At 53.3% G+C, this 18,310-nt stretch overlaps 3 protein-coding genes across 3 annotated transcripts; 2 read left to right on the plus strand and 1 right to left on the minus strand.

Annotated features, from left to right (window-relative positions):
* Positions 1-16: 16 nt before the first annotated feature.
* On the plus strand, positions 17-2,795 carry J4E84_009350 (uncharacterized protein; the record flags this gene model as incomplete). The annotated part of the gene is made up of 2 exons (XM_049391913.1): positions 17-1,120; positions 1,170-2,795. 2 exons carry the CDS (start codon positions 17-19, stop codon positions 2,793-2,795), a joined length of 2,730 nt encoding a protein of 909 aa, XP_049240314.1.
* Positions 2,796-3,340: 545 nt separating this feature from the next.
* Positions 3,341-16,414, plus strand: RO1 (Dynein heavy chain, cytoplasmic; the record flags this gene model as incomplete). The annotated part of the gene is made up of 1 exon (XM_049391914.1): positions 3,341-16,414. The coding sequence occupies one exon, from the start codon at positions 3,341-3,343 to the stop codon at positions 16,412-16,414; it is 13,074 nt and encodes a 4,357-aa protein (XP_049240315.1).
* A 384-nt stretch (positions 16,415-16,798) lies between these two features.
* Positions 16,799-17,977, minus strand: J4E84_009352 (uncharacterized protein; the record flags this gene model as incomplete). Its single annotated transcript, XM_049391915.1, has 1 exon — positions 16,799-17,977. One exon carries the CDS (start codon positions 17,975-17,977, stop codon positions 16,799-16,801), a length of 1,179 nt encoding a protein of 392 aa, XP_049240316.1.
* Between the last annotated feature and the right edge of the window lie 333 nt (positions 17,978-18,310).

Here is an 18,310-nt window from a genome sequence, read left to right on the forward strand (position 1 = left end):
CAATTAGAACGATGCGATGAATCGATCCTCATCCTCGGGCTCACGCGCCCGCCAATCCTCACAACACCCCACACCCCTCCGTCCCAGTTCCACGCGCCGCCCATCCTCGCGCCCCAGCCAGACATCGCGCTCTACATCCTTCGCACCTTCTCTCCGGCGGCGCACAACAGGGCAATCGATATTGTCACTTGACATCGACAATGACGACCCCGAAGCCGCGGAAACAACACACGCCGACGCGGCCATCGTCGAAGAGATAGCCGAGATAAAGCGGTACGAAGACTTTACGACCATAGACTGGGTACAAGACGCCGCCCGCGAACAACTCCGACGGAAAGCGCGCCGGCGCGAAAGAGATAACATCGGTGTGCGCAAAGATGGGCGGACGGGTAAAGTGTTCCTAGGTCGGGGACGGGGCAAGTGGAGGAGGAAGATCGCAGAGGCATATGATGCGGGCCAAGCGTGGATTGTTGTCACGCTTGTCGGCGCAGCGATAGGACTCAACGCTGCATTCCTGAATATCGTGACAGAGTGGCTCAGCGATATCAAGCTGGGACATTGCACCACGGCTTTCTACCTCAACGAGAGCTTCTGCTGTTGGGGTGCTGAGGGAGGTTGTCCGGAGTGGAAGCGCTGGAGCGGGTTCTGGCCTGTGAACTATGTACTTTATATACTATTCGCAGCGCTGTTCTCCTTCACGGCTGCCAGGCTGGTCAAGAGCTTTGCGCCGTATGCAGCTGGATCGGGCATATCGGAGATGAAGTGCATCATTGCGGGGTTCGTCATGAAAGGCTTCTTGGGCTTTACTACACTCTTCATCAAGTCGATTGGCTTGCCGCTTGCTATTGCGTCGGGACTGTCGGTCGGCAAAGAAGGGCCCAGTGTGCATTACGCTGTCTGTACGGGAAATGTGATCAGTAGGTTCTTCGACAAGTACAGGAGGAATGCGGCCAAGACTAGGGAGATACTATGTGCGAGCGCAGCGGCCGGTGTAGGGGTGGCTTTTGGAAGTCCGATTGGAGGCGTGCTTTTCTCGCTGGAGGAGATGAGCAACCAGTTTCCACTCAAGACCCTCTGGCGGAGCTACTTCTGTGCGCTGGTCGCTACAGCTGTTCTTGCCGTATGTTCAACAACCGGAGATACTATGACTCAACGCTGATGTACACCAGGCTATGAACCCCTTCCGAACGGGTCAGCTCGTTATGTTCAACGTCTCCTACGACCGCTCCTGGCACTTCTTCGAAACTCTCTTCTATATCATCATTGGTATCTTCGGCGGTCTCTACGGCGCTTTCGTCATCAAGTGGAACCTCAAGATGCAGGTCTTTCGCAAGAAGTACCTTTCTGCATACCCCATCACGGAAGCTGTTACTCTCGCTGTCATCACTGGTGTAATCTGCTACCCGAACATGTTCTTGAGGATTGACATGACTGAAAGTATGGAAATACTGTTTCAAGAGTGTGAGGGCGATAAGGACTACGATCAGCTGTGTGATGCCAATCATCGCTGGCACAATGTCACGACACTTGCTATTGCCACAGTACTACGTACCCTGTTGGTAGTCATCTCCTTCGGGTGCAAGGTGCCGGCTGGTATCTTCGTGCCTAGTATGGCTATCGGTGCAGCATTCGGTCGTATGGTCGGCATCTGCGTCCAGGCTTTGCACGAGTCTTTCCCCGGTTCAGCCTTTTTCTCGGCCTGCGACCCAGATGGACCGTGTATTACGCCTGGCACCTACGCCTTCCTTGGCGCAGCAGCAGCACTTAGTGGCATCATGCATATCACCGTCAGCGTCGTGGTCATCATGTTCGAGATCACTGGCGCATTGACATACATTCTTCCCACTATGATAGTCGTTGGCGTCACGAAAGCGGTCAGTGAACGTTTCGGCCATGGCGGAATCGCAGACCGCATGATTTACTTGAACGGCTACCCGTTCCTCGACAGCAAAGAAGAACATACGTTCGGTGTTCCAGTCAGTCAAGTCATGGCAAGCCGCGTAGTTTGTCTACCGGCCTCAGGCTTGGAACTCCGACAAATGGAACGTCTAATGAACGAAAACGCATACCAAGGCTACCCCATCGTGGAAGACATGAAGACAAAGACCCTAATCGGTTACATTGGCCGCACAGAACTTCGTTATGCGATCGATCGCGCGAAGATTGAGCAACAGGCCCCAGGTCATGCGAAGTGCTACTTTTCTTCATCCTCATCTGCTAGCAATCCAGGGTCCAGAAGTGCAAGCGGCACGGGTCCACCAGCACCGAACACGACATTCGACTCTATACCCACTACTTCGTCTCAAACATCACTCGATTTCACGCGCTACATCGATCCAACACCGCTTTCAGTCCACCCTCGCCTTCCCCTCGAAACGGTTATGGAACTCTTCAAGAAGATGGGACCGCGTGTCATACTGATTGAGTACCGCGGCCGTCTGACTGGTCTTGTCACCATCAAGGATTGTCTCAAATACCAGTTTAAAGTAGAGGCCGGAGGGGCACATGGTGGTGGAGCAGGCAATGGCGATGAGGGCATGGAGAAGTTAGCTGGATGGGGGAAGGCTGTGGTCAATTGGGGGAGAAGGAAGGTTGGGTTGAAGGAGGTGGGAGAGGTTAGGCTGGCAAGTCCAACCACTGCGACTGCCAGGGATGAGCGAGATGAGAGACGGGCCAGTGGCCATGATGAAAGAGGGGATGGAACATTCGCGGTGGGGGACGACGATGACGATGATAACGAAGACGGTAGGAGAAGTACGGATGTGGAGCTGGAAGACCGAAGTAGAGATAGATAGCGTTTATTCCCGAACCAGAGTCTCGCCGTTTGCAGTCCTGAAACTCCCATGCCCGCCTTTCGTACCTGAGATGAAAGGAGCGGGTGGGCTAGCTTAGAAAGTGGAGCCAGCGTTAGCTTACTTTGCACGTGGTGAGCTGTCATTGCTTGTCGCCATTCGCCGCTGCCTGTGTGGGAGGAAGTGGCTGCTGGACGTGCAAAAAGCCAACGTTGCAACAGCATCCGCAAACAACGCGTTCCCGACCGCTACTACGCTTTCCACGCCTTGTGTTGCACTGCATGACCCCGAATTGAGGAGCCAATCAGACGCTGATCACTCCGCTTCCCCTGCCGCTCCCACTAGTCAGGATAAGCGTGTGACGGCCGTGCGCGTCGACTTCGCGTACGCCTACTCAGGAAATATACTGAGACAAAGGCACCACCATCACCGCCGGCGCACCGAGTCCCTTGTCAGCAGCAGCAATCACTCCGCCTTCCGTCCGTCGCTACTCCGCTCGAAGCGCAAACCACATGTCTTCATAGCGACACGCGCGATAAACAATCAACATGGAGGGACCCTTGAACCCAGGGGCGCCCAACGGCAGCATACGCACACCCAGCCCCTCGCCACCCTCGATAGACCCCCAGCTCATCGTCGACCACCTGGAAAAGGTGCTTGACGTCAGTCTGGGCGCCTCCAAGGAAGATCTTTTTGCACCCGGCAGTCTGCTCTCGAGCGCCAAGCTGCAGGACACGCTGCAACGATGCGCCCGCTTCGCCTCCGAGGGGCAGTCCGCGCTCTACGTTGTGAAAGACCGAGCCGATGAAGCCCGCATCGATGGCCTGGATGGAGCAAACGGCAGGTACCCTTCTGACGAGGAAGGAACCTCCAGACTGACACAAGCAGCAGGGGCGACCCAGCGCTTCACCTACACCATTTCGACTGAGATTACCGCTTCTCCTACCTGCGCAGCATTTGTTGTTATTTCGAAGCGACCGATACCCATAGACCCCGCGATACCCCTTAGCCAGCAGGTCCTTATTCAGACGCTGCCCGGTTTTATACTTTCTAATAACGCTTCTTCGCCCGACGGCACTCCCTATGAGTTTCTTCGTTCTCTCATTCAGTCTGCGGTCGAGCCGTACTTTGACACCTACACCAAGAGCACGCGCGACCTGGCGGGGAAATACAGCAAGGGCGATAATGATGCGAGGACGGGTATTTCGGCGACACGGAAGAAGATTGCGGAACTGGCCGTCAGTCTGGGCAATCTGGAGCAGAATGTTGAGATTCCGGAGCTGCTTCTGCCTCTCCACCCGCTCATCCAGAGTGCGCTCGACGATGCTGCCCAGCACAACGTGAAGCCCTCCCCAGAACTCATTCCCCCTGGCATTGTTCAAGACAGCAGCTTCCTTAACGGATTGCAGTCGACGGTCAACGGATGGATCAAGTCGATACAGACAATTACAAAGACATCCCGAGATGTATCAACTGGGACTGCAGCGCAAGAGATCAATTTCTGGATCTCTATGGAGTCAAGGCTGCAGGACATTGAGACTCAACTGGGCAGTCCCGGTGTTAGGCTCACTCTGGACGTGCTGAAGAATGCGAAACGTTTCCAAGCGACTGTCAGCTTCAGCGCAGATACCGGACTCAAGGAGAGTACAGATCTGGTCCAGAAGTACAACCAGCTGATGCGCGAATTTCCCCTCGACCAGCTGCTATCTTCGACCTCACTACAAGCAGTACAGGAAGCGATACAGGCCATTTTCAGCCACATGAACAAGAAGCTTCGCATTTGCCCCTACCCCGTCCGCCGAGCGCTTCCTCTCGTGGAGGCTATCTCTGGTGACCTCGACAAGCAACTGCACAATCTGCTACACGGCAAGACACTCATGCACATGGACTACCCTGAATTCCAGGCGATCATGGCTGTCGCCGAGAGCATCTGGCGCACATGGGAGGAAAACGTAAAGGAATTCACTAATGTTGCTCGTGAGGTGACCAGGCGAAGGAACGAGAAGTTCATCCCGATCAAGATTGCAGCTAGGCACAAGGAGACGGAGGAGCGCATTCGCTACATTACAACGTTCCGCAAGAACCACGAGCAGCTTCAGCGAACCATCGTCAATGTCCTGGGTTCGCAATCTTCCTTATCCGAGAGCGCTCCCGCCAAGGAGGCGGTCATCATCGAGGAGATCGGTGATGTTGACGCCGTCAAAGAAGTCAAGGAGGCTTACGATGTGCTCAAGGACGTCGATGTCCTGGATGTCTCTCCTGAAGGCACACGGCTTTTCGAGCAAGCAGAGCAGAAGTATAACGAGCGTACTTCCCGTGTCGAGAACTCCATCATCGCTAGGTTGCGAGACCGTCTTGGTACCGCCAAGACCGCCAGTGAGATGTTCCGCGTCTTCTCCAAGTTCAATCCGCTTTTTGTGCGACCTAAGATTCGGGGAGCCATTTCCGAATACCAGACTCAGCTCATTGAGAATGTCAAGCAAGATATCTTGGCACTTCACGAGCGCTTCAAGCGCCAGTACGGTAATTCGGAAGCTCATGCCATGGCGCAGCTTCGCGATTTCCCTCCGGTCTCCGGTGCTGTTATCTGGGCTCGACAGATTGAAACACAGCTGGAGAGCTACATGGGCAAGGTCGAAGATATCCTCGGTAAGGACTGGGCGCTACATGCTGAAGGTCAAAAGCTCCAGGCTGAGAGCAGCATGTTCAAGAAGAAGCTCGACACCAGGCCGATCTTTGAGTCATGGCTTCAGGAAGTGGCGAGGAGGAAACTTCAGATCTCAGGACGCCTCTTCCTTGTCAGCAGGAACCGTGCCGCAGGAAACATCTTGGAGCTGAACGTCAACTTTGACGCGCAAGTCATTGCGCTGTTCAAGGAAGTTCGTAACCTGACATGGCGCGGCTACCAAGTGCCTCACGGCATCAACAACATCTCGAAAGAGGCCAAGCGTGTCTACCCCTACGCAGTCAGCTTAATGGAGAGTGTCCGCACGTACACCCAGACTCTGCGCTCGATTTCTGAGATTGGCGGAGTTGCGCTCTTACTCAACAACTACGTTAACGAGGTTCAAGCGCTTGTCGGCAAAGGTGTTCCCCTCAAGTGGGAGTCTTTTGTTCATGCTTACGATCTTCATGTCCGACAATCTGGTTTCCCTGTTGGCGGTGGTAGCGTCCGTAGTGAGAGCAAGCATGTTCAATTCGTACGTGACTTCGCAGCTACAACGTCACTACTTCAACTCAAGGTTGCAACGCTCATCAACATCAACGCTGCGATTGAGAAATCGCTCAAGGATTTGGAGACATGTCCTTACACCAAGGAAGCCTTCCAACAGAACCTCGAAACTATCCAGAAGTCCATCGATCAGCTCAACCTTGAGAGCTACGCCAATCTTGACTCCTGGGTTTCTGATATGAATGCGCGCATCGAATCGATTTTGCTAGTCCGTCTCAGCCGAGCTATTGCATTGTGGATTGAGGTCTTCAATAATGTAGACGAGGAAGATCGAACTCGACGCCCAGTCAGTGAAGTTGTCTCGACGGAGGCACCAGAAGTCAAGCCGACTCTGGCGCGATTGACTCTTGAGATTACTATGCGCAACCAGGTCATTTACCTCAGCCCTCCGGTAGAATACGCCCGTGCAAGCTGGCTTGAGCAACTACAGCAATGGCTCGCCATCATTTGCACTCTCCAGAAGATCAAGGCCTCACGATATGAGATCCGACTTGAAGCGACCAACGACACCTCTGCCAGCCAGTTCTCTGACTTGCCAAGCCGGTGCACCGACTCGCTTATTGAAGTCTATGGCGCTGTCGAAGGCAAGCTCCGTGACATCTCATCATACGTGGATGAGTGGCTCCAGTTCCAATCTCTATGGGATCTGCAGTCAGACCATGTCTACGACATCCTTGGCGAAGATCTTTCACGATGGCTACAACTACTCCAGGAAATTCGTAAGACTCGCGCTACCTTCGACAACTCTGACATCAGTCGCCAGTTTGGCTATGTTACTGTCGACTACGACCAAGTGCAGGTCAAGGTCAACGCCAAGTACGACCAATGGCAGCAGGAAATTCTCACCAAGTTTGCCAGTAGGCTTGGTCAGCGCATGAACGACGTTTACGTGCAGATAGAGAAGGCGCGTAAGGATCTTGAGATGCAGACCCTGGAGGCCTCATCCACTGCCCAGGCTGTCTCTTTTATTACAACAGTACAGCAATGCAAGAGGAAGGTACTCGAATGGGAGCCAGAGATGTCCACTTTCCGGCAAGGTCAAGCAACTCTGGCTCGCCAGCGTTACCAGTTCCCGTCCGACTGGCTGCAGATGGAACAGATCGACCATGAATGGCAGACGCTGAACGAGGTTCTGGAGAGGAAGACCAAGATTGCGAACGATCAAGCTGACGCGCTGCGCGCCAAGATTGGCGCGGAGGACAAAGTCGTCAGCCAGAAGATTGTGAACATCACCGGAGAGTGGGCAGAGGACAAGCCTGTTGCAGGAAACCTGGCGCCAGCCGAAGCCTCAGCCATTCTGGCTAAGTTCGACCAGAAGCTTAGCCAGCTTCAGAACGAGTCCAGCAACATCTCGAAGGCCAAGGAAGCTCTTGGACTACCACCATCTCCAGAAAACGCACTTGAGACCCTGCTGGAGGAAGTGCAAGACTTCAAATCCGTCTGGTCTGCGCTTGGTACCATCTGGGCCAGCATCGACGACCTTCGTGAGGTGTTGTGGACCAGTATTCAGCCCCGCAAGCTGCGACAGAACCTTGACAACTTGCTCAAGATGACCAAGGACATGCCCAGCCGGATGCGCCAGTACCAGGCTTTCGAATTCGTTCAGACTACCCTGAAGCAACTTCTCAAAGAAAACACGATTCTTGCAGAACTGCGCTCTGACGCCGTGAAAGAGCGCCATTGGGTCAAGATTTTCAAGAACCTGAGGCCACAGAAGCGATACTCCGCCATCTCCATGACACTCGGTGATGTCTGGGACCTTAAGCTCGGCCCTAGCGAAAAGATCATTCGCGATGTCATTACTCAAGCAGCAGGCGAGATGGCACTTGAGGAGTTCATCAAGCAGGTCCGCGAGACTTGGCAGAACTACTCTTTGGAGCTCGTCAACTACCAGAACAAGTGCCGTCTTATCAGGGGATGGGACGACCTGTTCGCTAAGTGCAGCGAAAACCTCAACTCACTGCAGGCTATGCGCCACTCGCCTTACTACAAGGAGTTCGAGGAAGAGGCGTCTTCTTGGGAGGACAAGCTCAATCGCGTGCATGTTCTGTTCGATGTATGGATCGATGTGCAACGCCAATGGGTCTACCTGGAGGGCGTGTTCACTGGTAACGCTGACATCAAGCACCTGCTCCCTATGGAGTCGGCTCGTTTCCAGAACATCAACTCTGAGTTCTTGTCAGTCATGAAGAAGGTCTCGCGACAGCCTTTCGTGCTCGAAGTACTCAACATCTCTGGTGTGCAGAAGTCGTTGGAACGCCTCGCCGAGCTATTGAACAAGATCCAGAAGGCACTCGGAGAGTATCTGGAGCGCGAGCGTGTATCCTTCCCTCGTTTCTACTTCGTTGGTGACGAGGATCTACTGGAAATCATCGGTAACAGTAACGATGTTATGCGTATTGCCAAACATCTGCGAAAGATGTTTGCTGGTATCTCTGGACTTATCACTGATGAGGACGGCGTCATTCAAGGATTCACGTCCAAGGAAGGAGAGGAGGTTACGCTTCGCAAAGAAATCTCGCTCGTCAAGACACCCAGGATCAATGAATGGCTCGGCGCCCTTGAAGCCAACATGAAGACTACTCTGGCCGAGTTGACTTTCGAAGCTTACGAAGAGTTCGCTCAACTCATTGAGCCTGATGCGATGGACCCGGAAGCTTTCACCAACTACATCGCCAAGTACCCAACCCAAGTGGTCGTCCTCGGAACGCAGATCGCTTGGACCCATGCTGTAGAGAAGTCTCTTTCTGAAGAAGGCACGACCTTGCCTCAGTTGTACGAGAAGCAAGTAAACGTCTTAAAGCTCCTCGCTACCGCTGTTCTGGGCGACCTTGAACCCATTCAGCGTCGCAAGTGCGAGGACCTCATCACTGAGTTTGTACACCAGCGAGACGTCATCCACAAGCTTGACAAGGTCGGTGCACGCTCTCCTACCCATCACATGTGGCTACTATGCATGCGATACATGTATGAGCCCGGCAATGATCTCTTGCAGCGATTGAGGATCAAGATGGCAAATGCCGTTCTCGACTACGGTTTCGAGTACCTGGGTGTTGCCGATCGCCTTGTGCGCACACCTCTTACCGACCGCTGTTTCCTCACCCTCACCCAGGCGCTTTGTCAGCGACTTGGTGGTTCGCCATACGGTCCTGCTGGTACTGGTAAAACCGAGTCGGTCAAAGCTCTTGGTGTACAGCTTGGACGCTTTACCCTTGTGTTTTGTTGTGACGACACTTTCGACTTCCAAGCTATGGGTCGTATCTTCCTTGGTATCTGCCAGGTTGGAGCCTGGGGTTGTTTCGACGAGTTCAACCGTCTGGAAGAGCGTATCCTGTCGGCTGTGTCTCAGCAGATTCAAAACATTCAGCTGGGTCTCAAGAAGGGCGCTGAGGACGACAAGTCTCAGATCGAGCTTATTGGTCGTCAACTGAAGGTCAACGGTAACACTGGAGTCTTCATCACCATGAATCCTGGTTATGCAGGTCGATCGAATTTGCCCGACAACCTCAAGAAGCTCTTCCGAAGCGTTGCCATGTCCAAGCCCGACAAGGAGCTTATTGCCGAAGTCATGCTGTACTCCCAAGGTTTCTCGCAAGCGAAAGAGCTGTCGAAGCAGGTCGTACCGTTCTTCGACAAGTGCTCAGCTGGACTCTCCAAGCAGGCTCATTACGACTTTGGTCTGCGTGCACTGAAGAGTGTGCTCGTCAGCTCTGGTGGATTGAAGCGAGCCCGCATCGCCGCTCAGCAAGACTCTCAGACTCTGGATGAAGCCAGTATGGAGCCTCAAATCATCATCCAGAGCTTACGCGAAACAATGGCACCGAAGCTTATCCGCTCTGATGTCGAGCTCTTGATGGCCATTCAAGAGGAGGCTTTCCCTGGTGTGGAATACATCCCTGCGCCTCTCGACAAGTTGACCGAAGCTATCCACAAGTGCGCCGCGGAGTCGAAGCTCGTGGTCAGCGATTCCTGGTTGACCAAGATCATTCAACTTTACCAGATTCAGAAGTTGCATCACGGTGTCATGATGGTCGGTTCTTCCGGATCTGGAAAAACTGCTGCCTGGAGAACGCTTCTCTCTGCCCTTCAAGCGGTGGAGGGAGTGGAAGGCGTCTGTCACGTCATCGATCCCAAAGTCATGTCAAAGGAACAGCTTTACGGAACTCTCGACAGCACCACACGCGAGTGGACCGATGGTCTTTTCACAAGCATACTGCGTAAGATCGTCGACAACCTTCGTGGTGAAGACACTAAGCGTCACTGGATCGTATTTGATGGTGATGTTGACCCTGAGTGGGTCGAGAACTTGAACTCAGTGCTTGACGACAACAAGCTTCTCACCCTGCCAAATGGAGAGCGTCTCAACTTGCCATCCAACGTTCGCATCATGTTTGAAGTTGAGACCCTCAAGTACGCCACACTGGCTACCGTCTCCCGTTGCGGTATGGTCTGGTTCAGCGACGATACTGTGGAGGTCGATATGATGATTAAGAACTACATCGAGCATCTCAAGACTACACCGTTCGAAGACCTCGAAGACGATTCGGTCGCTCCAGGTCAGATGTCACAGAAGACGATGACGACACAAGGTCTCATCGCCGACTTCTTGCACATCAAGCTCACCCAGGACCGATTCATTGAGAAGGCTCTCAGCATGGCTAGGAAGTTCAAGCATATCATGGAGTACACCGACATCCGTGCGCTCAACACACTGTTCTCTCTGCTCAACAAAGCATGCCGCAATGTTCTGGAGTATAATGTGCAGCACCCGGACTTTTCCCTTGAAGATGACAAGATGGAGACTTATCTCGCGAAGAAGTTGCTCGTGGCCTTGGTCTGGGCTTTGGTCGGTGATTGCCCTCTTATGGAGCGTAAGCAGTTTGGAGATCTCATCGCTGGTCTTACTGACGTTGAACTCCCTGCCCTCAACGAGACCACTTCGCTCATTGATTACGATGTCAAGCCTGACAAGCCAGAGTGGGACACATGGCAGAGCCAGGTACCGAACGTCGAAGTCAACACCCATTCCGTCACTCAAACCGACGTGGTTATTCCCACGTTGGACACGGTTCGCCACGAGGATGTTCTCTATTCTTGGCTTGCGGAGCACAAGCCCCTACTCCTTTGCGGTCCTCCGGGTTCTGGAAAGACCATGACCTTGTTCAGCGCACTTCGAAAGCTACCCAACATGCAGGTTGTCGGTCTCAACTTCTCCAGTGCCACTACCCCGGATCTTCTCATCAAGACGTTCGAACAGTACTGTGAATACAAGAAGACTCTTAACGGCGTGCAACTTACTCCCACTCAAGTTGGTCGCTGGCTCGTCATTTTCTGCGACGAGATCAACTTGCCAGCACCCGACAAGTACGGTACTCAACGAGCTATCTCCTTCCTGCGACAGCTTGTCGAGCACAACGGTTTCTGGAGGACATCTGACAAGACTTGGGTTACACTCGATCGCATTCAATTTGTTGGTGCCTGTAACCCTCCTACCGATGCTGGACGTACGCCCATGGGCCTCAGGTTCTTACGCCACGCTCCGCTCATCATGGTCGATTACCCTGGACAGCAATCTCTTCTTCAGATTTACGGCACCTTCAATACCGCCGTACTCAAAATTATCCCGACTCTACGAGGTTACGCAGACGCTCTTACGAGGGCTATGGTGCAGCTATATGCGGAGTCACAAAAGCGCTTCACACCGGATATCCAGCCACATTACGTTTACTCTCCTCGTGAGCTTACTCGGTGGGTACGTGGTATCTACGAGGCACTACGACCACTTGAGACTTTGCCGATCGAAGGCCTCGTTCGTATCTGGGCACACGAGGCACTCCGCCTGTTCCAGGATCGTCTTATCGCAGAGGAAGAGAGGCAATGGACTGAAGAGTGCGTCCACCGTATCGCGGCTGAACACTTCCCTACCATCGACGAAGAGAAGGCTCTTGGTGGCCCCATCCTCTTCTCCAACTGGCTATCCAAGAACTACGTGCCGGTTGAGCGTGAGCAGCTTCGCGAGTTCGTCAAGGCTCGTCTGCGTACCTTCTGCGAAGAAGAAGTGGATGTGCCACTCATCCTATTTAACGACGTGCTCGAGCACGTACTGCGCATCGATCGTGTCTTCCGTCAACCACAGGGCCATCTCATTCTCATCGGTGTCAGCGGATCTGGAAAGACAACCCTGTCTCGCTTCGTGGCCTGGATGAACGGTCTGAGCGTCTACCAAATCAAGGTTCACGGAAAGTACTCAGGCGAAGACTTTGACGAAGACTTGCGTACCGTGCTTCGACGATGCGGTTGCAAGGGCGAGAAGATCTGCTTCATCATGGACGAAGCCAATGTTCTTGACTCCGGTTTCCTCGAGCGCATGAACACCCTCCTGGCCAACGCGGAGGTTCCTGGTCTGTTCGAAGGTGATGAGTACGCTTCTTTGCTTACTGCCATCAAGGAGGGTGCGCAGCGACAAGGCATCATCCTCGACTCACAGGAAGAGCTGTACAAGTGGTTTACGGAGCAAATTGTCAAGAACCTTCATGTTGTGTTCACCATGAACCCACCCGAAGAGGGTCTTTCGTCGAAGGCAGCCACCAGTCCTGCTCTTTTCAACCGTTGCGTGCTCAACTGGTTCGGAGACTGGTCAGACCAGGCTCTTTACCAAGTCAGCTCAGAGCTCACACAATCTGTTGATCTCGACCGTGCCAACTACGTTGCACCGGATAGCATTCCCGTTGCTTACCGCGGACTCACCCTTCCGCCTTCCCACCGCGAAAGTGTGGTCAATGCCATGGTCGCTGTACACCACTCGCTACGCAGCAAGAACGCGAAGTTACAGAAGACACAGAACCGGAAGATGTACCTTACCCCACGTCACTTCTTGGACTTCGTTGCGCAGTACGTCAAGCTTTACAACGAAAAGCGCGAAGACCTCGAGGAGCAGCAGCGCCACCTCAACGTCGGTCTTGAGAAGCTGCGCGAGACATTCGACAAGGTCAAGGAACTGCGAGCAAGCCTTGCACAGAAGCAGACGCAGCTCACTAAGAAGGATGCAGAAGCGAACGAAAAGCTGCAACGTATGATTGCGGACCAGAACGAGGCGGAACAGAAGAAGGCTGGTTCGATCAAGATGCAGGCTCAGCTTGCGAAGGACAAGGAGGAGATTCAGAAGCGACAAGAGGTGGTGGAACACGATTTGGCGGCTGCCGAGCCAGCTGTGGCAGAGGCACAGAAGAGTGTGCAGAACATCAAGCGACAACATCTTACCGAAGTCCGATCCATGCAGAATCCTCCTGCTGGTGTCAAGCTCGCTTTGGAAGCTGTCTGCACGATCCTTGGACATAAGCCTGACAGCTGGAAGACCATCGTTTCCATCGTCAGGCGTGACGACTTCATCGCCAGTATCGTACAGTTCGACAACGAGAGGCAGATGACTGCAGGCCACCGCAGGAAGATGCAGAAGGAATATCTTTCCCAAGAAGACTTCACTTTCGAGAAGGTCAACCGCGCTTCCAAGGCTTGCGGTCCCCTTGTACAATGGGTATCTGCTCAAGTTACCTACTCCGACATCCTTGACCGTGTCGGTCCCCTACGTGCTGAAGTCGAAAACCTGCAAGTTGAGCTTCAGAAGACAGAAGAGGGCGCCAAGGAAACCCAGGTCCTCATTCAGAACCTCGAGGAGAGTATTGGCCGATACAAGACTGAGTACGCGGCTTTGATCAGTGAAACTCAGGCCATCAAGACGGAGATGGCGACCGTTCAGTTCAAGGTCGACCGCAGTGTCCGCCTTCTCGACAGCTTGTCCTCTGAGCGTGTTCGATGGGAGGAGAGCAGCAAGTCTTTCGATTCTCAGATCGACACCATCGTTGGTGACGTCTTGGTTGCAGCTGCGTTCATCGCTTATGCCGGTTACTACGACCAACAGTACAGGAAAGCGCTTACAGAGGACTGGTACGATCACCTCAAACACTCCGGAATCAGCTTCAAGCCAACAAATCCATTCACGGAATATCTCTCGACTGCTGATGACCGCCTGAACTGGCAACACAATGGTCTGCCGGTCGACGACCTGTGCACCGAGAACGCCATCATCCTGCAGAGGTTCAACCGCTACCCGCTTATCATTGATCCTTCTGGCAGAACAACAGAGTTTTTGCAGAACGAATGCAAGGACCGCCGTCTCACGGTGACTAGCTTTTTGGATGATTCATTCACCAAGCAACTTGAGAGTTCCCTGCGCTTCGGTAACCCAATCTTGATCCAGGATGCCGAACATCTGGATCCCATCCTCAACCACGTTCTCAACAAGGAGTACCAGAAGACTGGAGGTCGTGTGCTTATTCAACTCGGCAAGCAGGAGATCGACTTTTCGCCGTCTTTCCGCCTCTACCTCTCAACACGCGATCCTTCCGCCAACTTCGCTCCTGACATCTGCAGTCGTACCACGTTCGTCAACTTTACTGTCACGCAGAGCAGCTTGCAGACACAGACACTGAACGAAGTCCTCAAGTCCGAGCGACCTGATGTTGATGAGCGCCGATCCAACCTCATCAAGATGCAAGGAGAGTTCGCAGTCCATCTTCGTCAGCTTGAGAAGCGACTGCTTCAAGCTCTCAACGAGTCGCGCGGTAACATTCTGGACGACGACCGCGTCATCGAAACGCTCGAGACGCTCAAGAAGGAGGCCAAGGAAATTTCGGACAAGGTCTCCGAGACCGCTGGCGTTATGACAGAGGTCGAGAACATCACAAAAGAGTACACTGTTGTCGCTCGTTCTTGCTCAGCTATCTTCGCTGTGTTGGAGCAACTGCACCATCTCAACCACTTTTACCAGTTCTCGCTCCAGTACTTTACTCAGATCTTTGAGACTGTGCTACGCAAGATTCGCAACTCCAACATCACTGGTCATGCTGCCCGTATTGAGCAGATCGTTACCGAGCTATTCGTTGACGCATACCGCCGCACTTCGCTCTCCTTGCTCCAGAAGGACCGTGTTACGTTTGCTATGCTGCTCGTGCAAGCGGCGCCCTACAAGATGGACAAGGCACACATCGATCAGATCCTTGACCCCGACCTGAAGGGTATCGATGTGTCAACCGAGACAGAGCGCAAGGAGGAAGCCATGGAGCGTGCCAGCAAGATCCCGATGTTTAAGGAAGAGCTGCCGAAGATTGAAGACAGCGCTTGGGATGCTTTCCTCAATGAAGAGATGGGAGAGCGACATGTACCGCAGGCTTGGCCAGAAGATCTTACCAAGTTCGACAAGCTACTACGAGCTCTCGTCTTGGTCAAGCTATTCCGTGTTGATCGCTTCGTACCCGCTGTCGAGCGCTTTGTCACTGAGGTGTTCGGCAAGGGCATCCTAGATGCCAGCGGTGATCTGGGCGATATTGTGAAGCAAGTCAATGCAGTAACCCCGGTGGCTCTCAGCTCCAGTCCTGGATTCGACGCAAGTTACAAGGTCGACAATCTTGTAGAGAGGGAGCAAGTCAGCTGCACAAACATTGCTATGGGTTCCAACGAAGGCGCCGCATCAGCCGACAAAGCCATCGCTAACGCTGCCACTACAGGCAACTGGGTACTTGTCAAGAACGTCCATCTCGCTCCACAATGGTTGCAATCGCTTGAGAAGCGTCTTGAAGCTCTCAAGCCCAACCCCGACTTCCGTCTCTTCCTGTCAATGGAGTCCAGCCCCAAGATTCCGGTCAACCTACTTCGCGCTTCTCGCGTCCTATCCTACGAGCAGCCTGCTGGAGTCCGTGCCAACATGAAAGACTCGCTCTCTTCATTGGCCGAGAAGGCCACCAAGCCGCCGGTGGAAAAGGCACGTGTCTACCTCCTCTTGTCCTTCCTCCACGCAGTCATTCAAGAGCGTCTTCGCTACGCGCCGACTCTAGGATGGAAGGGCTTCTGGGAGTTCAATGACAGTGACTACGAATGCTGCAGCTTCATCATCGACACATGGGTCGACACCGTCGCACAAGGCCGATCTAACATCGCCCCTACCAAGATCCCATGGGAGATGCTCCGTTACCTCATCACTGAGATGTACGGTGGCAAGATCGACGACGCAGAAGACTGGCGCATTCTCGCTTCTCTCGTCGATGCCACTATGACGCCCGCCGCTTTTGAGGACAACTTCAAGATCGTCAAGGATACTGAGCACAGCGAGGGTCTCGAACTACCCACCTCGACTAGCTGGAAGGACTTTATGGGCTGGGTCAATGACCTTCCCGAGCGCGAGCCGCCTACTTACCTCGGCTTGCCTGCAAATGCCGAGAAGCTGTTGCTGGTCGGTCAGGCCAATGCCATGGTTGGCGGTTTGAAGAGGGTGTTGGATATGCTGGATGAGGGCGAGCAGGTCATGGCTGAGGCGGAGACTGAGGTCGAGGGTTAGTGGTCTTACGATTTGTATCAGGCGTACTCTAGATGAGTGTCGCGATTTCTCTTTGTTTTGTAGTTTTATTCGCTAGCTGGGGTTATAAGGCGTTTCAATTTGGGTTTCCGTGGTTCAAGGGGCTGTTCGCTAGTTTACTGGTATACCCATAAATCTCATTGTTCAGAGTCTACTTGAAGCAAAAGCCCGTGTGAGTCCTAGATGTTGCTAATTGATAGGTACATGTAGTCTCCGCATCATCTCTGCTTTTACTGAGACGAGAAGTCTTCCAGCCCAGATAACACTCGTCAAGCCCATGATTGTGCAGATGACATGTCACATCCTTGAGATGCAGGTTTAGACATAGCGCATCATGCGAGCTCACCGAGGTTGCCTTGCGCCTTCTTACTTGCCCGACCTCTTGCCCAGCTCAAATGCCATGGCCATGCCACCCCGATTCTCCAACTCCGACTTCCTCTCTTGCAATATCTCCCATCCGGAGTCTGTTCTCTCCTCTTCCAAAGTCTCTCTCTTGTAGCGTGCTTGTGACTTCTCCGCTTCTAGCACTTCCTTCCTGTTCGCCATGATCTCAGGTACAGCTCGGCGCGCCTTCTCAGCTTCTTCGTTACGCTTAGTGATTGCAGCTTGGATGGTGGACATCTCAGCAATCACGATCGGATCTTGCATGTCGTTCTGTATTCCCTGAGCGCATGCTTGCGCAATGGCGGTATACTCCTGTTCCTCTTCGTCGGCAAGTCCGTCGAGAGCGAGAGATATGTCTTCTTCTTCTTCGGCGAGTGTTTCAATAACCTGATAATGCTTAGCGGTCTCGGAGGAGTGAGTAGCTATATCCTTGAGAATACTGATGTACTCATCGACGACTGAGACATCTCCAGGCATGGCAGAAGTAGCGATGAGGTCTTTGATGGCCTTGGTCGTGAGGTTGTCTTGTGTAGCTACGACGATGTTAGAGTTTGTGTCGGAGTCAGAGTCGGAATCAGAGTCAGAGCCTGAAGATCCGCTTTCGATGACAATGGGCTTGTGCCTACGGCGACCGAGAGCGAAGACGGTAGAGACGGGGGTGGCAGTACTCTTTCCCTTTTTACGGCTTGGCAGACGCACGTTGGTCGATGGCGTCGAAGGCGGACTCAGCATAACGGTGTCTGCATCCTGCTGTCCACTAGACTCCGGCTCGAACAGTGGACTCTGCTCTCGCTCTCCTGACATGTCTTTCATCTCTGACTTCTTGTTACTACCCATCTCATCCATGGTCGCTCTCTTGCGCTTCGCGACCGTCTTGCTCGGAGTCGCAGGCGGTGGAAGACGTGGGTCAACCTGAGAGAACATTCCATACTTTCCGTTCGTTTCTGCGTTAGGTCGATCGGGATTCATGGCTGCGTAGTGTTGACGGACTCTGTTGGCCTTGGGGTCGATCTTGGCTGGGGGGCTGTTGTCTTCGGATGCCTGGCTTGATGAGTCGCTGATATCCACCACGCGGGTCTTTTGGGCTCGCCTCGGCACAGCTGACATGACGGTGTCAAATGTTAGGGAGCGGATGTAGGAGGTGGGTGAAGGAAGTGTCATTGAGGGGAGGGTATGAGATATGTATATAATTGAATGGATGGGCCCAGCGCATCTGAGGTGACCGCCAGTCGAGGTGACCTCGAATTTCTATTGTTTCTGCGGAGGCAAGATATCAATATAACCCCCAAAGGGTTCACTATACTGCGAGATGATTGGAGTCTGCGTCACCGCGAGAACCGTTTGCTCCACCATCCTTGCCTTACGCCTACGCCGCTACCCTCCTGAACGCTACCCAACCATTCAACGTCACAATCTCCGTTTTTCCATAACATTTACGCCGGGCGAGGTGATCTGTAGGGGCTGAATCTGAAGCTTTGTACCGTTTGGGTGTTG

This window comes from Alternaria hordeiaustralica, assembly GCF_023758085.1.
Source record: "Alternaria hordeiaustralica strain BMP 2776 chromosome Unknown scaffold_28, whole genome shotgun sequence".
Lineage (NCBI taxonomy): Eukaryota > Fungi > Ascomycota > Dothideomycetes > Pleosporales > Pleosporaceae > Alternaria > Alternaria hordeiaustralica.